This window comes from Castor canadensis, chromosome 10 (assembly GCF_047511655.1).
Source record: "Castor canadensis chromosome 10, mCasCan1.hap1v2, whole genome shotgun sequence".
NCBI classification, from domain to species: Eukaryota; Metazoa; Chordata; class Mammalia; order Rodentia; family Castoridae; genus Castor; species Castor canadensis.
The window spans coordinates 58,045,339-58,068,702 of record NC_133395.1 but is presented as its reverse complement, the minus strand read 5'-3'; the positions used below and the strand labels follow the sequence as shown (position 1 = coordinate 58,068,702).

Genomic DNA, 23,364 nt, shown 5'->3' with positions numbered 1-23,364 from the left:
GTCTCAGACTCCTACTCCAGAAGTGCTGGGATTATGGATGTTCACCACCATGCTCCGTTTAAGCCTTTCTTTTTTTTTTTTTTTTTTTTTAATTTCCTTTTGTGGTTTCTAATTTTTCCCCAGTGCCTGGAGATGAAACTCAGGACCTCATGCATGCTAGGCCAGTGCTGTACTTACTATTGAGCCACATCCCCAGCTTCTCTCTAATTTTTTTATGCTCTTCTTTTTGTTGTTTTGCTTGAGAAAGCATCTTGCTGTGTACCTCTGGCTAGCTTTGAATTCTCAGTCCTTCTGCCTCGCTTCCCAAGTGCAGGGGTTACCAGCATGCCCAGATTGAGTGCCCAGATCAATACTGTAATTTAGAATCTCTTTTAATGGACTTTTAAATTCTGTCTATGTATATCAATATTATATGAGATTTGTTTTATTTACATCCTGTATTCACAAGCATTTGCAGGCTTGGAATGGTTTATTAGGATAGATGGTCCACTTGACTAATAAAAATGATCACAAAGGATTTAAGGCTTATTAGACGCATCATCGCTGCTTTACTTTATTAGACAAGGTCTCCACTTTTTCTATAAAAGATTAAGTGAGGCTGTTGTGATATAGTTTGCAAAACCATGTTTTCTGTTGCCCAGTGTATTTCTAAAAATGTTTGTATGTAAAATAGATGGTTGATGTTATGTAAGTTGAACAAAGCAAGGTTAAATGAGAGTAATTTTTGTTCTGCAGGAATGGCATTCATGTGTGTGGGGTGGGGTGGTAATCTAGATGACACAAGTCTGAATTATTCTTACTGCATAAAGGTTTGTGCATGTTATACATACACATTTTTTTTGTGGTACTAGTGATTGAAATCAGGGTCTCTGGATGCTAGGCAAGCCCTCTACCATTTCTGCCACTCCCCCAGCCCAGTTTCTATGTTTGTTCTTATTTGTCAAAGCAGTGGACTCATTTGAAATTGCTGTATTTTGATTACCTGTCTTCTTTTTAACCACTTTCTCCCTCCTGCCCCCAGCAAAGAGCCTTTAATTGAATCTATTCCTAGGCACTGCTTTGTCCTCCCTCCATTCACTATATCCAGAGCTGCCTTTCTGAGGTACAGAAGTGATCAGGCTGCTCCCTGTGGCAGACCCCTCAATGATACCCGCCACTCCTAGAGGTAGGGTTGATGGTCAGTTGGTTTGCACCAGTTAGGTTTTACTGGCAATTTATAACCAGAACCTCTTCTGATTGGCTGGGGCTCATTTGCTGTGGGGTACATTTCCAGTTCCTTAGTGTTGCTTTCAAGATTTGGGGGATTGGAAGATTTCTGAATGAACTTTTGTATGCCTTCATTTCCCAGCACTCTGTGATCCTTTCAGATGTTCCTACTTTTTAGAAACCATCCACAAAGGTGATTTGACCTCCTGCCTCTGAACATGTCCTTCATTTTCCCTGATACATTTATTCTCCTGCCTGATGATCTAAAGAGTATTTAACTTAGCAGAAAATTTCTTTGTGAGACCTGTCCTGTCCACCCTACCCCCATTTACTCAGTCACCTCCTCGTGTTCTTGTGGCACCTGCCATACGTAAGCCATCAGTTACTACTTTTCCCTGTGATCATTGCTTACAAATCTACTTTCTGGACTGTGGAGCTATCACTGTACACAGGTAGGCACTAAAGAAACATTTAAGTGTATGAAAAGAAGTTAGGGGGTTTTTTTGGGAGGGGAGGGAGGGAGGGTCAGGGAGTTTGAGACAAGTAGCGTAGAGACTGGCCTGGAACTCACTTATGTAGCCCAAGCTAGCCTCAAATTCACATTCTTGCCTCCACATCTGGAGTGCTGAGATTACAGGCATGTACCATAATGCCCAGCTCCAGAAATCAGATTTTTGAGTCAGAAAAACCTGAGTTCAGATTCTAGATCTGCCATTTACCAATATTGTGGCAGTGAGGAAATTAATCTTGCACAACATCAGTTTATTAAACTATTTGCATCTATGACTGAGGTAAATTAGGTGAGAGAATATGTGGCATACCTACTGTGTTGCCAAGTATATAGCTGTTTAATACGTATTTGGTCCTGCTAGTTAAATTTGGTCTAAAAGTTTTATTTTGCCTTTCCTATCCTCTGTGAACTTTAATCTACGATAAGCAAACAGTTTTTATCTCTTGTGTTCTATCATTCTTGCTGCTAGGAAAAACTTTTTCATAATTTCTACTAATAACCTCTGGTTTGAAAGCTTTTTAGATAGAGTAGGGTGGTTTGCCCTTCAAAGACCTGGTGACCTAACACCATGGCTGGCATAAAATGTTTGTGAAATGAATATTTGTAGAGGCACTTGTGCAGTAAATTGTGGAAAGAAGCTGTGATAGGAGCAAAGACTCATCGTGCCTTGTCTGGCAGAGGTTTGTTTTCTGCTGGGGAGGACTGGATGCTGGCTGGGAGGTTCCCTCCTTGGCCTGCCTGCTGCAAGGTCTGCAACACATTTTGGGCATTAAGTAAGTAGGTGAGGGAAAAAAAGAAATTTTCTTTGAATACGAAAAACAAAAATATCCAGAATCACCCTCTGAACTAAGTCATTGAGGTCCAGAGATTAGAGCAAACCTAATCTAAAGTTGCCCTTCTTAGTCACTCATGAGGTACATCATTACTCTCTGTGGGAGAAGTGTGGCAAGTTGTATAAAGATGATTTTCATAGTTTAAAAAAATTTCTTTTAGAAGTAATATATAATAAGAATTTTTATATCAGGCCATTATCCAGAAACTGTACTTTAAAAAGTATGTGGTCTCTTTTGGTAACCCCAATGATGGCTGAAAGCAAGTAGCTTAGAACACAAGGTCATAACCTTAATTACTATGAAAAATGCCAGGTTCTTGTTTTATCTCTTCTAATTATAGCAATATTATAAAATATGTATTACCTCATTTTACATAAAAAGTGATTTTTTTTGACATTTGAATTAGGGTCTAACGCCAAAGCTCAAAGTCTGATCATCTACTCTTTAAACCGCTGTTAAAAAGTCAGTTACAGTTGCACATCTATACTTACAGTCAAAATATCAAAATCATAGATACTTTCAAATTTTGTTTGGAAAACAAAGTATTTTAATTGAAGTTAAAGCAGGGAAGTCAGCCTCATTTTGGCTTATCTCTCAGGTCATGTAGAATCATGCTATTAAGAAAATGTGGGGGGAGAAATGGCCCAAACAGTGTATGCACATATAAATAAAAGAAAAGAAAGAAAGAAAGAAAAAATACGGTAATTTCTATCAGAGTCATGGTGAGAAATTCGGAGTAGGAGATTTGATGGCTACAGTGACTCAGAAGTAATCAAAGGCTTCATTGATCTTTGTGAAAAGTGAAAGTGTGTCCTAGAACTTTCTCTATTTTAATATAAGTAGACCTTAAAATCCTTGGAAACTTTGTTTTCTAAGACCAGTGGTATAAAACTGTCAGTAGGCATAGATCTTGAACTTAGAAAGATTCATGAATTTATAATGGATCCCTATTTCATCACGATTAAACATTTGATCAGCCACCTTCTTCAGTGAACCTATATCACTGCTGGAAATTGTTTTGCAGTTTTCTTATCTGTGCTCTCAGCTTCAACCCACAGCTGAAGGCTTTGGAAATTAGAGAGGTGTTGAAACTATTCAGTCAGCCACTGCTAGTACTAAAAGAACGAGCTTCCGCAGAACATGGCAGTTTCCCCTTCAGGTTTTGTGTAGATTGTTTCTGGTTTGTTTTTTGTTTGCTTTTCAACACATTGTTGACTTTGCAACACTTGAAATCTCTGTACGGTAGACCTTGCTTATATGTTCATGCATTGTTTTCAGTGGTCCACAGTGTGGATTCCTTTATGCCTGATGCATGGAAAATATCACATGTTCTCATCACAGGGTGTCTCTTCTTTCTTTCAAAATGCTTCTTTCTGGCTTCTCCTAGTGCTTAAAAGCTTTTCTTTTGCCTGAGTTTGTGATGTTTTTGAAACAGGCAGCTTTGGGAAGTTGAATGGTTCTTTTTTTTTTTATGTAGAAAAAGTTGACATCTGCAGAATAGTAAAACATAATCTTGTTTTTTTATGGGCTCGGCTTAGCTGGATGCAGTTTCTTGCATTCACCTGTGTTTCTTGAAGCTGAAGTCATACATCATAAGCAAATGTAAAAAGTGCACTGTGCTCATGGTTTCTTCTTTTTTTTTACCCTTTTGGCAATTTGGGGCTTGAACTCAGGACCTTGCACTTTTCAGGCAGGTGCTGTACCACTTGAGCCATGCCCCAAGCACTTTTTGCTTTACGTATTTTTTGAATAGGGTCTCACATTTATGCTCAGGCAAGTCTGGACCTAGATCCTCCTATTTATGTTTTCCTCATAGCTGGAATGACAGGTACAGGCCACTAAACCCAGCTTTTATTGATTAAGTCAGGTCTTTCAAACTTTTTGCCCAGGCTGGTGTAGAACTGTGGTCCTCCAGATCTCCACCTCCGGAGTAGCTAGGATCACACACACACAACTTGTGTTGTTTTCTAATATATAATAATATATAAATTGGTTTGTATTAAATTTTCATTTTTCAAACAAAAAGAAAATTTGCATTTTCTTTATAAAGAGCAAATTGTACTTGATAGGCTCCATTAATTTTTAAAAGCCTGGTCTGTAGTTCTAGAAGTAGATGCTCTACCATTTAAGTCACACGCCAGCTCTTTTTTTCTTTAGATATTTGTTGGATAGGGTCTCATGTTTTCCACTGGGCTGGCCTCGGACCAAGATCTTTCTATATGGGAACATGTAGCTGAGATCACAGGTGTGCACCAGCACTCCCAGCTTGTTTGTTGAGATGGAGGTCTCACTAACTTTTTGCTATGGGCTAGCCTCAAACTGTGATCCTTTCTATCTCTGCTTCCTGAGTAGCTGTGATTACAGGCATGAGACATGCCACATAGGCTAGGACATTTCTTGAATTATTTTAATTCCATGTTCTCTGTTCTGTTTTTGACACTTCTGTCATTAAGATGGTAGCCCTTCTAAATATCTATCCTTTGTATTTTCTCTTTTTTTGATAATTATTGTAGTTTCTGAGATATTTCTTAACTTTACTTTTCATTCTAGTGAATTTTCATCCACACTGTCATAATATCAATTTTCCAATCCAGGAGCTCTTTTTATTCTGAATATTGTTATCCTCTTCTCCCCCCCACACCCCGTATTTTAAAAGTTTCTTCAGGTTCTTACACTGTTCCTGTTTCATCCAGGATCCTTGTAACTGAGTCTTGCTCAGTTACGCCATTATGTAAGATTGGGGAGTGTGTTTTATACAGACTCTCACCTCATCTGCACCTTGCACTTTTAGGAGAATATGTATTGTGAGTATTGAGTTCTTCAGTCATCTTCTGAATTTTCTTTACTGCTTACATATGTTTCAATTGGATGAATTGTCATCTTTTATTCCCCAGCTTTGAGAACTATTGAAATTGATATCTTCCCTATGTTTATTCTATCCTTGTGTATTTAAAACTAGATTCTCTTATCTTATTAATGTTGTATAGGTAGAAACAGTTCAACGAGTATGTTCAATCTATCATAGTCAGAAGTAGCTTGAAACAGCTCTGTATTAAATTTCCTATAAAACTAATGTGGTTTCATGAAACTATCCAAACCAAGACTCAGAAAAGAGCTCTCATTACATAGCTAGTGCTTAAACTTTGTAGGCAAGTTAATTGTAGAGACATTCCTCATTTGTAACTTCAAACAGGAAAAGATTTTGAGTTTTTATTGGAAGGTGAAAAGCACCCCAAAATGATCCTTGAAGAAGCTAGTGCAGAATATAAGCTGATGTTTAATACCTGTTGCTATTGGGTGCAGGCAGTGCTTCTTAAATGCAGTGTGATGGTCTCAGTAAGTGTGCTTTTCTGCTAGAAGGAAGACTTTAAATACACAGATTGCAGAGCCAGACAACACTCTTGCATCATGCATTGGTTACTGTATGTTTACATTGTGCTCCGTGGCTTGACTTTGCTGGGCCCTGAGTATCAGAGGAGCCTGTCTTCTTGCTGCTCTCTTTGAAAAGTTCTTCCATGACTAATGAACCCCATCATTTCTTTCAGGCTTTGCTCAAAACTCACCTGCTCAGGGGGCCTTCTTGAAGACTAATACATTGCCATGGCCTCTCGTCTGACATATGCCCCCTCCATTCTTCCTCTCTGCAGCACGTGTTGCTGCCTCATATGCCATGTATGCACTTATTGGCCATGTTTACTCTCAGTGCCTTCTGTCCATTTCATTCACTGCTGAACCCCCATTGCCTGGAACAGCGCCTGCCAAGAAAAGGGTGCTCAACGTGTATTCATCGCACTTCCAACTATTCCGGTTACAGTCAGTGTTTCCAGAGTCCAGGGATTACCAAAATGTATGGTATCTGTTTTGTTTAGAACATAGAAGTATTTTTGGCTTGTCATGGTTGTGCTAGCCTTGCTCAAGTCACACAACTCCTTCGGCATTGGTTTCTTCATGTATAATACGGAGTAATAATGGTACCTAGATGAGATTTTGGTTGAGAGAATTGAGTTAACACACCGCACAGGCTGAGAATAACTGGCAAGTAGTAAGTGTGATGAATATTTTCTGTTATTGTGGTCATGATCATTATCGTTACTTTGAAAATACTTACTGTTTAGGACACATTGGTAAATAAAACAGTAGAAAAACTCCTGCTCTTGTCTAACACTGCCTAGTGGAGGAAGGCATAAAATAAGCACAGAACTAAGAGAATGACAATCACTGTGAACAACTTGAGGCTAGAGGAATTGCCCTTATCCAGGGGTGGAGCGTCAGGGGACCACACCGGGTTTCAGTGGTGTTAGCCACGTTGTCTAGTGGTGGGTCTGTGCAATTATATAATTGTATGTATATGTGTGTGTGTACATAGACCATTGTGCACACACACACACACACACACATACTTTGTATGCTTTAAATACTTTATTTAAAAAACAACTCTTCTGTCTCAAGAATATGTCTGTTAAAGCAAGTAACAACCTTTTTTTTTGGTACCAAGATTTGAACACAGTGCCTCACACTTGCTAGGCAGGCACTCTGCCACTTGAGCCACTCTGCCAGCCCTGTTTTGTGTTGGGCATTTTCAAGATAGGGTCTTGTGAACTGTTTGCCTGGACTGCCTTTGAACTGCAAACCGCCTCAATTCTGCCTCCTGAGTAGCTAGGATTATAGGTGTGAGCCACTGGCACCAGGTCAAACTTGGTTTTTATTTTATTTTTTATTACCATATTATTGTGGTACTGGGGTACATTGTGACATTTACAAAAGTGCTTACAGTATATCTTAGCTAAATTCACCCCCTCCATGAATCTTCTCCCCCCCTCATTCAAACTTGGTTTTTAAAATATCTTAATTTAACCTAACTAACCTCTTCTTCCTCCATTTGATTTTTTAAAGGCAAAGTTCTTTATAATTAATTCTGTTTTTACTCAAAATGTTTATTTGACTTATTTAGTTTTATATAATTTGTGCAGAATTATCCTAATACAGTGTAATTAATAGGTGTTAGGACTTTGGCCTTGTTACTAACACCATCTTAGTGGCCATTGCAAAACATCCTGTTGCATTCAAAATGTAATTGAATTTTTTAAATATATGTTGTATTTATTTTGTATATTGAAACAAAGGGTTTGATTTTCTCTATATCAGACTAAATCAATCCTTTTGTGTTTTAAAGTTATTTTCAAACCAATTACAAAATTATTACATAAAATCAAAGCATATTAAAAATTAGAGTATTTCTTCTTATTAGAGATACAACTGTAATAGACTAATGAGTCAGTATGTTTAAGATATCAGTTGTCAGGCTGGGTGCAGTGGCTCATGCCTGTAATCCCAGCTGCTCAGGAAGCAGAGACTTGGGGAATCAAGTTTTAAAAGTTATAAAAGTTGGGCAAAAAGGTTAGTGAGACCCCTTCTCAACCAACAAGCCAGGATGTCTGCTGTAATCTCAGCTAGGCTGGAAGCACAGGTAGAAGGAATACAGTCTGAGGCCAGCCCTGGGCAAACACATGAGACCTTACCTGAAAAATTACTAAAGCAAAAAGGGCTGAGGGTGTGGCTCAAGTTGCAGAGGGCCCTGAATTCAAAACTCTAGTTCCACCAAGGGGAAAAAGTATGTATCCTTTGTCTAAAAGAGTCTAGCCATAATGACTATAAGTAACATTCACTATTTTAAGGACAAGTGTCAATTTTTTACTAAGTTGATTGAACGGCACATTCTGGGGTGTCAGTTCTGGTTAATAGTGGAGCCATGCTCAAACACCAAAGCTGCCAGGGTTTAATTTGGATCTTGGCTCTATCATACCTTGGTCACTATGCCTCCTTGGTGAGGATAAGTTAGATAATGTACCTCAACCAGTACATTGAAATGCCTCAACTTTTTGAGGATATGAATGTGTAGTAGTTTTATTCTTCCAGTAGTAACCACCGACTTTGCCTTTTGGAAATTCTTCCTTTTTGTATATGCTAAGGCTGCTTCACAGTATCTCAGTTTAGTTCTGTAACTTTTCACTTACTGCTAATTGCTAAGCAGCCTCATCTTGGTTCTTAAGACTTAGTTCTACTATCTAATAACTTTTATAATCATATTTGCTGCAAAGCTGACCTTTCTACTAGCACAGGCCAGACTTTTCTCTTGTAGTTGGGACAGAATTGGGAGCAGCTTAAGACAGAGATGGGAAGACCTGTTCTATTCCATGTCAACCTGTCCCCTGCCCCCTTTCATGGATGAGCTCCCTTGATGTGGCCTGGATGACAGAAGAGGGGAAAGACGGGCGTCCTTCTCAGCAAGCTTGCAGTCCTCTCGAGGTCATCCACAAATGCTGTTTGGTGATCTGTCAGTTGAGATGATACGTGGTGGTCCCTACAGGCCACCAGGGAGCTCACTAAAATCTTGTCAATCCATTCCACATCATGGCCTCATCTTCCACGTGACCCAGGCTGGTGGCTTTATGCTGCATTCTTCTGCATCTTCCGCATCTTCCTTTACAACTGTCTGCTTAGTGTCTCAATTCATTGGTGGGAATAAACAACTCACAATTTGATTTCTTTTGATAACTGCTACTAATTGTGCCCTGATGAATCTTCCTCTCACCCTGTGGGAAGGCCTCCTTCTCAGCCTGTTCACTCATTTCTATTACTTTCCAGGAAATTTTGGTCATTTTAACATTCAGTTACAGTTTATTTAAACAAACAACAATAACAAAAAACTCCAATCTTTTCCTTTTGAAACTCAACCCTCAGTTCAGCATCAATGCTCTTTCTGCCCACTCTTTCCCTGTAAAGGAAAAAAGACCCAGTCTGGATCCTGGCCCTCAGTGGAGGCCCTTGTTTGGCTCTCATATGCACTCCTCTCTTCTCAGTAAGTAGTGTGGCAGCTGGTGCTAAGGTGGCAGGAAGAGAGGCAGGCATCTCTGTGGTCCCATGGTGCAGCGTTCTGTTCTCGGGATGGATTGCAGCTGCTTTTCTATCTGGCAGGCTTGTTGGCTTGCTCTGTGAGGCCACCATCCCATATGGGCTCTCTCTGGCCACACAGGAGGTTCTCTGGAGAACTCTTTGGGTCAATTAGCATTGGAGATCTGGCCTATCTCTTCCTTCCTCTTCCCCTCCACATCAAATCACCACTATTGGCTTGGTCTCCTATGCAGAGGCTCCTTTCTGAGAGATGGCTCTTAGAAAATAGCTCAAGCCCAGTCACTTTCTGAGGTGTCCACTAGACCCTCAGAAAACTGATATCTTTTCCATGCCAAGTGGCCGCTTCAGTGGCATGTGACCTTTCAGCTCTACCATCTCTTTTCCCATATACATCCCTGAGGTAATGGCACGTATTCTCATGGAGATTCACTATTTCCCAGTAACTTCCAAATACTTTCTTATGCCTGATCTCTCCTAAGTCCCCAAACCATACTCTTCACTGTCTAGTTTAATGTCCAATCACTGTCATTTCCAGAACCAGTCCCTCTCTGCAGCTGCAGCCTCTGGTTTGTTAATAGCACCACCTTCTACTCATTCACATAATCCAGAAACCTGGCAGTTGTCCTGCCTGCCTTACCTCCCACAAGGCAGTCCTATCAGTTCTGTGTCCTGAATATCTCCCTCCCCTCATTGTTTCTTTTCTTTTGCCCCCACTTCCATCTCCTGTAGTCTGGTGCCTTGTGGTTAGTGACCTTGCTAAAAACACATACCTGGTTGCATCCCTGGCCTGCATAAAATCCTTTTGTGTGGCCTTCATTGCTCTCAGACTAAAGTCCAGTCTCCAGCCCATGGCCTGCAAGACCCTAGCCTGTCTTAACCTTTTTCTCTTCCATTGCTTCTTTCTACACTTCCTCCACTTCCTACTCCCTAGCAACACCCTGCTTCTGAAGGGGTCCAGACTCAGCTTGCCACCTTGTGACCCAGGCGTTTGTCCAGCCTTTCCCTTTTAATGAGTGTTCTCATTCTACTTGTCCCTGGAGTACAACTTGTCAACTTGTTTTTCAAGACCCAGAAACATCCTTTGGTTTCTTTCTACTAACTCTCTTTTTTTGTTTGCTTTTTGCAGTACTGAGGTTTGAACTCAGGGGCTCACACTTGCTAGGCAGGCACTATACCATTTGAACTATGCCCTTTTTTAGTGTTAGTTATTTTTCAGGTAAGGTCTGAGGTAAGGTCTCAAGTTTTTAACCCAGGTCCAGCCTCAGACCATGATACTCCTACCTATGGCCTCCAGAGTAGCTAGGACTTAGGTGTGCATCACCTCGCTTGACTTACTTGGTTGAGATGGGGATCTAACTTCAACCACAATCTTCCCAACCTCTGCCTCTTTAACAGCTGGGATTACAGGTAAGAGCTACCATGTTTTTTGAAATAAGGTCCCACTATGTAGTCCAAGCTAGTCTTGAACTTGCAATCCTTCTGCCTCAGCTTCCCGAGCATAGGGGTTATAGATGTGCACCACTATACTCTTCTCTGCTAACCCTATTCTTTATGTACACTTAGTTTATATCAGATACCACTTTTCCTACCCCCCACCCCCACACACAACTGCCTGAGTTATTGAAAGCTGGGACTCTCTTACTCATTTTGATGATTTTAGTGCCATGTCCTAAGTTCCTGGCCTTTCATGGTGCTCATTGTTAAATAAATAACGAATAAATGAATGAAAGGATGCATAAGAGCTAATGTATGGAATCTTTAAAATTGTAGTTTGCATCTTTCTAGCTAAGATGTATCACACTGATCACTTCTCTTACAGTAGTTGGCAGCAAGTCTAATTACTAACAAGGGATCCGAATGATTATCGTGCTCTTACATTTCCCTCCTCATTGGGCTCAGCAGCCCCACTCAATCCTTCAGTATTTCCATCACCTTGTCCTCTTATCTTTACGTAGTTGTGAATAAGAGAGAATAGCAAGGTCAGAATTACACAAAGATGATGTAGAAGGAGACCCAAGGTGATGGCTACTAAGAGTAAAGATCCATGTGGAGCATTGGGAAGACATCGGGTTCTCCAAGTGTCATGCTACTAAGGCCATTTCTCCTTTCATTCTGGCCACAGCCCTTAGGGTACAGCCTGCTTTCCTTATTTATAAGCGAGTATCATTCTCTCTGGTCCATGTGGACTCCCTCTGACCCTTTGCACAGCTCTTGAGGGCTCTCCAAAGAACTGCTATGAAAACATAATTTGAAAATCTTCTTTGGCATGTTCCCACCATAATACACCAGTCAGCAGGAATATCCTTATGTTTGGAATATCCCTATGTTTGCCAGGACTTTTTCCCAGTGCCTAGAGAGCACCTTCTCGGACTGTAGAACTAGCTGGCATTAGAACTTACCTGAGTGCCCAGTCAGCCTGGCCCACATTCTAGCAGAGAGCTGGGGATGGCCGGTTTGCATTAGGTTGCTGGGCTCATACTCCACGTTTGGGATCTGGTTTCTTCATCTGTAAAATGGGAAGCTTTATTTAGGTGATTGCTGTGGTTCCATTGAGATCAGCAGGTCTCCACTTACTGATCTCTTAACCCTTCTAGCTACAATGTTCTGGAATTTCTGGTCTGTATTTCAGTCAGTACAACATATTGAATGAGAAGTTGTCTCTGTGTCCCATCTTATAATTAATTAGGTAAACCCTGGACAAAACACATAATGTCTTTGAGGCTCCATTTCTAAACCTATGGAACAAGGCTGCTAGAACTAAATGATCTCAAGGTCCATTTTATGTCTAAAATTTTGAGTAAATCAGAGAATTATAGAAACTCCTAGATACCATTTAAGTCACAGAGCTGGTGTCCTAAGAGGCCATGATGTAGAAGTGTGTCCTTTGTCAAAGCAGAGGTAATTATTAAGCACACTGAGATGACAGAATTGTCTTTCTCAGTGTGCTAGTGCTCACCTAAGCCTTGCCTCATTAGACGTTCAGTAGCAATGCAATGTCCTCAAATTCGTCTTCACCTCTGTGAATAAGACTGTTTAACTGTGCTTCATCTGATTGTTGTAGGGTCACCATGGGACTGTCTGTAATGGCCCCATATTCCCTGTGCATAGAAAAATGATTAGTCTATTCCTGCTGGCTCTTGCTTTGTACTGCTTATTATTGGAATTTTATCATGAAAATTTAGCATTAGATAATTATTTTTAAAGTATGAGAGGAGCTCAAAGCATCTGTTTTCCACTAGCTATACAATAGTAAAGTAGAAATAATAGTCATTTTGATAGGAGACTTGCATGAGGTTCTTTTTGTTAGTGTGTATAATTATTGTTGTTTTTGGTGTGACTGGAGTTTGAACTCAGGGCTTTGCCCTGGCAAAGCAGTCGCTCTACTGCAGGAGCCACACTTCCAGTGGTGGAGATGGAGTCTCAGGAACTTTTTGCCTGTGCTGGCCTTGAACAGCAATCCTCCTGGTCTCAACATCCTAAGTAGCTAGGATTACAAGCCTAAGTCACTGGCGTCAGGCTCTTTAGTGGGTATTAAATTGTGCACAGGGGTTTCAACATGACATTTCCATATGTGCATATATACTTTGATCATATTTACCCTTTTACTTTCTTATCCCTCTTGGCTCTCCTCTTTTCCTTTCCCCTTCCACTGTCTTAGTAGTCTCCTCTTTGCATGAGGTTCTTGAAATAGAAAATCATAATTAGGACAACTTTTCACTTCTTCAGTTGTTTTATATAGAATATCATTTGGCTTCTAAATCTGTGATGCCTGTTTTGTTTGTGGCTCCTGATTTTCATAATCTACTACTGTTTAGTACAAGTATTCATGAAGAAATGTGGCTGCAGATAACTGTTCTCACAAAGAAAAGTAGAAACAGGTTTGAATATGTGGCTTAAAGGCATTGAGGAGAGTTGAGTCTGTCTCCTGCCCTTACTGTAGAATTCCCAAGAGCCATTCCTCTGGAATGAAGTCTTCCTGACTGTCTGAAACAATGGCTGGGGAGCCCTGAGTGTTTCAGCATGAACATGTTCTTTTAGAATTAAAGTTATGTTCAGTAAGGCAAAGAAAATAGAATCATGTGCAGACAACAATGGAAGAACTACAAATTGTTTTTAGAATTGTAATAATTTAAAAGCAATCATAAGTGTTAGAGACAGAAAAATACAGAGAAAGCTATATTTAAAGAGAGCCTTATGTACTGTGTGTAGGTATGTATAAGCAAATATGAGATTATAAATTTATTAACATTTTAGGGTTCTTAAATTTTTCACACGTTAAACAAGTTTTACAAGTCTTTTAATAAGGGATTTAGGGAATGGTATTATTAATGTAGCTGAGTTACTTTTGCAGATGAATTGCCAAATTCAGTAGCTTTGAGAGTGAAGCAAAATTGCAGTTTAAAATTCATCTCCAGTAGTTTGTTTCATATGCTCATAGGACAATTAATTGTCTGTAAGAGTCAGTTTTTAAGTTCTTTTCATTAAATAGATACAAGTCTTTGGGTTATGACTTTTTAGTAGTTTTTTTTTCTTTTTTGCTTTTATTTTAAAATGTTTTTAATCAAAATGCAAAGATACCTAGTCATTCACAGAAATAGAAAGTAGAATGGCAGTTACCAGGGGCTGGGAGAAGGGTGAAATGGGGAGTTGTTTGATGGGTACTTCTGCAGAACAAAAAAGTTCTGGAGGTGTTCAACAACAATGTGCATATATATTTAAAGATTAAGATGATAAATTTCGTGATATATGTTTTTTCCCCACAATAAAAAGAACACATCTCTGTATGTAAAAATCAAACAGAATTAATAGGAAAAATAGTAGCAGTTCCTTTTTTCCCATTTTTCCTAATCTGCTACCTAGAGATGGCCATTAAAAAATTAGGGTATAATTTAAATACAGTGAACTTTCCCTTTTTAGTGTATCATTCTACAAATTTTGAAAAACACAAACTGTGAGTGTAGCAATATCACAGTCAAGACAGGAAATAGTTCAATCACCACAAGAACTTCCCCTCTGCTGTACCAAGGCTCTGGCAACTTCTGATCTATCTTCTGTCCTTATAGTTTGCCCTTTCCTGGAATGCCATATAAATGTGATCAAATCTTTGCAGCCAAAGTCTAGCTTCTTTCACTTACCATGGTATATTTGAGATTCATTCATGCTGTTATGTTAGTCATCATTTCTTTTTGTTGCTGAGTAGTAGGACTCCATTATATAGCCATATCACTGTTTGTTTACCTGTTTTTCCATTTAAGTGACATTTGGGCTGTTTCCAATTTGGAGTGATCACGATAAAGCCACCAAAGATTTTGGTGACAACATGTTAATAGCTTGAATTGGGATTACTGAGTTTTATGGAACATGCATCTAGCTTTTTAAGCAACTGAAAAAAGTTGTTTTGCAAAGTGGTTATACCATTTTGCATTCTACCGTCAATACATGAATATTCCAGTTGCTCTGCCTTCTTGTTATAACCGTTGGTACTTAAAGGTTTAAAATTATTTAAAATCTTATTTTATCCATTCTAATAGGTGTGTTATATAAAGGCATCTCATGGTTTTAGTATACATTTCTGTAACGATTAATGATATTCAGCATTTTTCCATTTGTTTATTTACTGACCATATATCTTTAATAAAACATCAGTTAAATGTTTTGCCCATTTCTTTTATTTTATTGAGTTAATTTTCTTACTGATGAGTCTTTATGCCTTTTATCAGTTTTAGACTTGCAATATTCTGTTTTTATTTGTTTTGGGGAGGATGGGATGGGGTTTGAACTCAGGGCTTTGTGCTTAAAAAGGGCATTCTCCTGCTTGAGCCACACCTCTGAAATACTCTTTTTTTTTTTTTTCCCTGAAATGTTCTTGTAGCATTGTCTTTCATAAACAGACATTCTACATTTTGAGAAAAGTCTGTTTTTTTTTTTTTTTGCTTTCATGGATTGTGCCTTTATCATATCTAAGAAATCTTTGCTAACCAATGAGTGAAATATTTTCTCCTATGTTTTCTTATAGGAGTTTTATGGTTTTGGAATTTGCATTTAGGTCTATGAACTACTTAATGTTTCTATCATATCATATGAGAGATGAATCAAGCTAAGTTTGTTTGTTCTGATTTTTGTTTTTGGTTATCTAGTTGTTCCAACACCATCTGTTGGAAAGACGATCATTTTTGCTTTGAATGGCCTTTACATTTTTGTTGAAAATTGTTTTACATTCCTGTTACATGTGGATCTCTTTCTGCCCTCTCTCTTCTGGGCTGTTACTCTGTATATGTCGGTCCTTTGACAAATACCATACTATCTTGAGGAGAGTAACTTTACAGAAAGTCTTGAGATCTGGTGGTGGGAATTCTTCAAATCTTGTTTTGATTATTTTGGTTTCTTTGCATGTAAATTTTAGAATTGCCATGATTGTTCCATAAAAAGTTTTGCTGGGATTTTGTTTGGGATTACATTGAATCTATACAGTAGTTTTGGGTGTGGAGAACTGATGATGATATTGACTATTTCAATTGACAAATACAGTATATATAGCTCACCATTTATTAGGTTCTCTAATTTTTTTGTCAATATTTTATTGTTTTGGCATTTAGACCTCATACATATTTTGTTAGATTTATACCTACTTAATGTGTTTTCATGCTAGAATGGAAATTTTTAAATTTCTAATTTTTAATTGTTTATTAATATAAGTGCAGTTGATTTTTAAACATTGAACTTATATCTTGTGACCTTCAGAAACATGCTTCTTATTAGTTTTAGCAATTTATTTGTGGATTCCAGAGGATTTTCTCCATAGACAATTATGTCATCTGTGAAGAGAGGTTATTTTATTTTTTTTCTTTATAGTCTGGATGCTTTTTTTCCCTTTTCCTTTTTATTACTGAGAGTATAAATTCTTGCCTTCTGATCTTTTAAGAGGAAAACATTCTTTTCCCGCTACATATGATATCTCCATGAATGCGTTAACTCCTTCAGTTCCTATTTCACTGAGATTTTATCCTAAGTGGACTAAGTCTTGTCTTATGCCTTTTCTACATCTATTGAAATGAAGAATTTTTGTGTCTTTATTCAATAGGGCTGAAAGTCTGTAGACTTATTTTCCTTTCACAATATCTTCACTTGGTTTTAGTATTAGGGGAATGCTGGCCTCTTAGTAGGAGCTATGAAGTGTCTTTAGTTTTTGGGGAAGTTTGTGTAGGATTAGTATTATTTCATCTTTAAATGTTTGGTAGAATTCACCAGTGAACCCATCTAGGCCTTCCATCCTTTCCTTCTTTCTTTCTTTTTTTCTTTTACAGTGTCTGACTATGTAGCCAGGCTGGCTTGGAACTCAATATCCTCCTGCCTCAGCCTCCCAAGTGCTGGGATTGCAAGCATATACCAGTACCCCCCAGCCCTATAAAAAAATCTTTATAGGAAGATTTTAAACTACAAATTCAGACTATATGTTACCATGTGAATTATGATAGTTTATAGCTAAGAATGTATCATTTTCATCTAAATTGTTATATTTATTGAGATACATTTTGATATGCTATATTTGTACTTTCAGTTCAAAATACTTCCTAGTTTCCCCTCCCCACTTTTTTGGCAGTACTGGGTTTTTACTGTGGGTCTTGCACTTGCTTGGCAGGCGCTCTACCATTTGAGCGACATCCCCAGCCCTGGTCTCCCTATGTATTACTCCTTTTACCTCTGAGTTATTTAGATATGTCTTATTTTATTTCCCAACGTTTAAGGTAATTTTATGTTATTGATTTTTAATTTAATGCCATTATGGTCAGAAAAGATACTTTGTATTATCTGAATCCTTTTAAAGTTATTGAGACTTCTTTTATGTCTCATAATCTATTTTGCTAGAAGTTCTTTGTGTACTTAGAATGTGTATTCTGCTATTGTTGGTTAGAATGTTCTGTAGACATCAATTAACTCAAGTGGCTGGTAGTATTGTTCAAGTGTTCTGTATTCTTGCTTTCAACTTACTTATTCTTTTAAGTTGTTGAAAGAGGGTTGATGAACTACCAATTATACTCATGGATTTTCTAAAATTTCTTCTTGCAATCTAACTAACTTTTACTCCATGGATTTTGAAGCTCTGTTATTAGTATACAAACCATTGACACATTATCATTACAAAATGACCTTTGTTCCTGGTAATAATATCTGCTCTGCAGCCCACTTTGAGTAATATCACCAATCCAGCTTTCTTTTGATTATTGAGAACATTGGAATCTTCCTCCCTTCTCTTATTGTTCCTATTCCTGTGTTTATATTAAAGTCTGTTTATAATAGGCAGCACATAGTTGTGTCTTACTTTTCCACCCAGTCTGGCAATCTACCTTTAATTGTGGTACTTAATTTAGATTATTTACATTTAATGCAATTATCGACATACATGGTTTGAATCTATCTTGTTCTTTATTGCTTTAATTCCCTCTTCTTTTATCTGTCTTCCTGTATGTTGCACATTTTATTGATTACATTTAATCCTTCTATTTTGGCTTATTAGCTTTAGAGTTCATAGTATGCATCTCAAACGTGTGTGTGTGTGTGTGTGTGTGTGTGTGTGTGTGTGTGTGTAGGATGTGTATTTAGGCAGTCAAATTTTATGTTGGAATTATTTTTGATGCTACAACTTGCCTGTGGACTAGAGGCCCAAGTACTTCGTTTTTCTGTTTTTATAGTATTGTGCCGTTAGAGGGCAGTATTGTAGAAGTTAAATTTTCCTTTTCAAGTCTACTGCAAACTATATTGTGTAATAAACAAACTTCTAACCTTATTTATAGTATATTTAATCATAACCTTAATTGATACATCCTCACAAATATTTAATAGAAGTGAGATCACCCAGATATCTCGATTCTGATTTGGTGAAGGGAATTATTTGATAAGTATTCTGTAGGGTGAAATAGAGGTGAGTCTGCAGCATCTCTTGATCAAACTCTTTTTTGCCACCGTCCTATCCCTTGTTTTACTGGTTTTGGACCCTTCAAATGTGCAGGAACTACTTTCAAGGAGTTGTGTTCTTTTAAAGCATATTTGACATTATTTCAGTGTTTCTGATGTAAGAAGGTTCATAGGATCTAATCTTGAAAGGAATTGCCACTTCTAAAAATTTGCCTTAGGGACTTGCTGAAGATAGATTTAGGATTCAGCCTGTGGCTTGACTTTTCTAGCTATAAACGAAAGAAGGCATAATTACTGGTGCTGTTAGGAAGATGCAATTTTAAGACTTACTGCTCAGGTGACATTTGGGAAAGATTTTTCTGCATTTCCTCCTGTGGATTCCTTTTACTACATTTTTATACGGCTAGGAAAGAAAATGTAATGTCTTTGTTGCTGTTCTGTTGTACACGATTTGATAAATTCATGTAAAGGTGTCGCTCAAAAAATATAATTTTCTCTCCAAGATTCATTAGCGTTTAAAAATATTTCTGCGCTAGTTATTTCCTTATTAATAAACCCGCCTTTAAAATCCTCCCATTACTGCTGCCTGTGAGAACGAGACGACTGAAATCGAGCCACTCCACTCCTGCGAGTCTTAAGTGCTGGGACTGGGCATGCCCAGTAGCTCAGGCAGTGCTGGTTGCAAATAGGAAGCTTTCTCGGCTCAGCAGCCGCGGCGACAAGCGCTGGGCTCGGCTCGGGACGGGCTCTGCCTCCTGAACGTAAGCACGTGCAGGCGGGATGGTACCTTCAGGGACCCCGCCGCCCCCTGCCCAGGCGTGGAGCCACAGCGGCCCGCACAGCCCCGAGCGCAGCCAGGCGGCCCACCCGGAGCCGGCCTGGAGGTGCGGGCGGGCGGGGGCAGCGGGGGGCGGGCCGATGGCGCGCGAGCCAATCGGCGCCGCTCCTCCTCGCCTATATGTTGCACTGGGGCGGGGAGACCCAGTCTAGAGCTGAGTGGAGCCGGCTGCCTTCCGACCCACCGAGCTCCTCGCAGCGCTGGGATCTGGGATCCTCTCCAGCCAGTCGCCAAGCCCAGAAGCCGGTGCCTTTACCAGCCCTGCTGCGCTCTCCTCTAGCCTTGGGCTGCAGAAAGCTAGGAGGTTTTGTCTGGCTCAAACAAGGCTGCCGGCGTTCCCTCTTTCTTTTTCCACGAGGGTGGTTTTGGCTGCAATTGCATGAAATCCCAATGGTGTAGACCAGTGGCGATGGATCTAGGAGTTTACCAGCTGAGACATTTTTCAATTTCTTTCTTGTCATCTTTGCTGGGAACTGAAAACGCATCTGTGAGACTTGACAATAGGTAAATGTCGGCTGGGATAGTTTCTTTAAATTTACTCGGGAGATCCTTGTACTAACGCAGGTAAAAGATAGCCAGGCGAATTCCTTTGTCCATTGCCGAGAGATTACCCTGACACGGACGTTGGTTTTTGAAATGTTCAGAATAGCTTTATTTTGTCAGGTCTGCCCAGAGAACAGGCTTTTCCAACAGGCTTTTCCACATTATGTAATTTAGCCCTTTGTGGCTCACTAAAATAGGGAAATGCCTGGATATTCGTTAGTAAGAGAGTGACTGGTATTTTTTAGAGGGTGATACATTTTATAGCGTTAAAGAATATTCAAAATATGATGCTAATAACATCATCTTCATCTTGGACTTTTAAGATAAATTCTGTTTATCGATGATGTCTTTTTTATCCTTTCTCTTCTCCAGCTCCTCTGGTGCAAGTGTGGTAGCTATCGACAACAAAATCGAGCAAGCTATGGTATGTACTGATTAAAAATCCTTGGTACATAATGTGGGTACAGCACAAAAAAGCGAGGTGTCTTGGGATGGAACCAGTGCATCCCTTAGGCTCGGATGATGTCGGTTGCTCCTCATCCATTTGAAAATGCCGGTGCTCTCTCCTTTGCCAGCATGAAGTCACATACCAGGGCTGGCTCCCATCGAGGGAGGAAGGGCCCCCGGGGTATTAAATGTCTTCTTTCCCGAGCAGGTTTCACGGAATGTCAGGATTTTTTCAGGGTGTCCCTTTCTGGTAGGAAAGTAGCGTCTCCTTCTGTAGGTCCTGGACACATCTTTAGGGATGTGGCTTTACTACAACCCTAAGATTTTATTAAGGAGCTAGCCCGGAGAGAGGAGGGCCCCAGAAGTGGGGCGCTGAAGGAAGGCCCTCCAGAACAAGTGGGGCGCTGAAGGAAAGCCGTCTAGACAGCGCACACAGATCCCCGCGCGCTGTGCTACTGCACAATACAGGAGGATCGGAGGAAAGTTTTGTTTTTCTTCGCCTGTGCCTGGATTTCTCCTATTTTTTATTTCCGCCTTGGCTGTTCTTTGTTATTGGAGCAGTGCCTGTGGCTCTTCTCACGGGATTCTCTGCCCACTGTTGCTAGGCAAACTCTGAACCTTTAATTCAGAGCTATAAATAACTCGAGCTCTCATTGGCTGCAACGTCTGCCCAGGTTTCTGTGATGTCAGCTTAATCACGAACGGGGTGGGGAGGTCCGGGTGGAGGGAAGAAAATGCGGCGACATGCTCTGTAGGAACTGGCTGCAGCCGGTGCTGACTGAGGGAGGCGTCTTGGGCAGGCTGGCTGGCGAGGGACTGGGAGGGGGGTGGGGAGCGACCACTAGGCTGCGGGCCTCTCCACCTCCCAACCGCCAGGCCCGGGAACCTAGGGCCCGCGTGGAGGAGTCCCGTGTGTTCTTCCATCTGGAATAGGAAACTGGACTGTGCATTTCTGGCTGATGTCTGTAGAGAAAGCAAAGCATTTTAAAAAGCTTGATCACTGGTACATTAAACTTAAGTGCTGTGCGGTCGTGATTATATTCACATTTTCCCAAGTGCCATTTAATGAACTTTGGAGCAGAATATGGGAATGCTTAGGGAGAACTATGCAAAAATAACGCTTTAAAAATTCAGAACTAGGGAAGGGAACAGGAAGTTAAACCCTTTCTTTTCATCTTCCTTTCAGGATCTGGTGAAAAGCCATTTGATGTATGCAGTTAGAGAGGAAGTGGAGGTTCTGAAAGAGCAAATCAAAGAACTAATAGAGAAAAATTCCCAGCTGGAGCAGGAAAACAATCTGCTGAAGACACTGGCCAGTCCTGAGCAGCTCGCCCAGTTTCAGGCCCAGCTGCAAACTGGCTCTCCTCCTGCCACCACGCAGCCACAGGGGACCACACAGCCCCCCGCCCAGCCAGCGTCCCAGGGCTCAGGACCAACCGCATAGCCTCCTATGCCCAGGCAGAACTGGCTGCTGCTGTCTGAACTGAAGAGACCGAGAAGATGTGCTAGGAAGAGTCAGCCTCCACAGTCACCCATTTCATTGCTCGCTGCAAAAGAGATGTGAGACTGACATGCCATTATCTTTTCCAGTATTAAACACTCATATGCTTTTGGCTTGAAGAAATTTACTAGTTGGGTGAATTAAAGGTTAATCAGAGAATTAACATGGATGTGCCTGGTGCAGCTTGGCAGATATGTGAGGAATGGTTTAATTGATGCTGAGGAGCTGTGTGCCTTTCCATCCCTTCCCACTGCCCACGCCACTTCCAAGAGTTGTCTCTCCTGTTTGCACCGTGTGCGGTGGGGCTAGGAAGCATGGGCTCCTCCTGGACTCTGCACTCTGCGCTCTCCTCTCTCCCCCCCCATGAGGAACTTGAAAGAGAGGCCAGAGACAAGACTAAAATGAGGGGGATACAGTCATTGTACACATTGACGACTGTCACCAAAGTCCATAAAAGAATAATAGTACTGTGCCTCTTTTCTGAAACAGCGGGTGACACAAAACTATCAGTGACAAAACGGTGACAGGTAGCTGGGACCTAGGCTATCTTACTATGAAGGTTGTTTTGCTTATTGTATATTTGTGTATGTAGTGTAACTATTTTGTACAATAGAGGACTGTAACTACTATTTAGGTTGTATAGTTTGAAATTTAGATGTTTCATTGGCTGTCTGAAGAGGTGTAGATTGTCTTTTATAGAGAGATCAATATAAAAACTGCTACATGACAAAAATCACACCTGAAGAAATTTTAAGAATTTGGCACAGTTAGTCACCTTTGTGAAATCTGAAATCTAGCTGCTGAATATCCAGAAGTAAATCCCTGTTCACCGAAGTCTTTCTGTTGAGCTGGTTGAACACTTGGAAGAATGATCAGTTCTAGCTAATGGATGGGTTTCCCAGTAGGGCTTCTGCCTCTCACCTGTATAGTAGTTAATGCATATGTTTCTGTGCATGTTCTCTACACAGTTATAAGGTGTCACTGTATTAACTGTTGTACTTGTCAACTTTCAATAAAGCATATAAAATGTTGATAAACAAGTGTTTCCACATTACAGCGTTAATATAATTGTCATCTGCACAACTATTTCTAGATAAAGTTAAAGCAGTTTAGTAAGATCCTGATGGGAGATAGAAGGCTTGGACAAAGGGACACTAGTGGTTTGATACAAAAGTAAGAGGAAACCAACATTGCATTGTTCAGCTAAGAGAAGAGAAAGCTGAGATGGTTCAGTTCTTCTCACTATTGTATGATTTGGATAAGTTGCTTCACCCCTGTGGGCTGATGAGAGGGATAGAAAAATCTTCACTATGGCTTTAAAATTGTGAGAGTCAGTGAAGATCTTAATCTTCAGTGTTCAGTGAACTGAGAGGTGGAATGAGGCTTATTCTGTATGTAGTCCCAATTAGGATCAAAAGATGGAAGTTAGAAAAGCTGCTTTCCATGTTAAGAATGCTACCACCTTGGGATGGGATGTCCTTTCCTAGGGTGGAATAAGTTTCTAGCTCTTGGGATGACTTTTTTTTTTTTTTTTTTTTTTTTTTTTTTTGTGGTCCAAGCCAAGATGTGATTCTAAGGGTTGCCTGTACTGGATTTGAAATAGGACCTGCATTGATCACTCCTAGTTGATTCTGTAAGATTTAAGATAGGTCAGAACAAA

At 40.0% G+C, this 23,364-nt stretch overlaps 1 protein-coding gene across 3 annotated transcripts in view; it reads left to right on the top strand.

Annotated features, from left to right (window-relative positions):
• Positions 1 to 22,744, top strand: part of Tsc22d1 (TSC22 domain family member 1) — a 119,945-nt gene extending 97,201 nt beyond the window's left edge. The window contains exons 1-3 of one of the 3 annotated variants that reach the window (XM_074043353.1): positions 19,061 to 19,136; positions 20,129 to 20,180; positions 21,390 to 22,744. In XM_074043353.1, the coding sequence (XP_073899454.1) occupies positions 20,178 to 20,180; positions 21,390 to 21,647 (261 nt within the window). In that variant the 5' untranslated portion in view covers positions 19,061 to 19,136; positions 20,129 to 20,177 and the 3' untranslated portion in view covers positions 21,648 to 22,744. Of the gene's footprint in view, positions 1 to 19,060; positions 19,137 to 19,352; positions 19,718 to 20,128; positions 20,181 to 21,389 lie in introns of those variants that run through there. The other 2 variants (XM_020181565.2, XM_020181562.2) reach the window with 2 other exon arrangements.
• Positions 22,745 to 23,364: the final 620 nt, after the last annotated feature.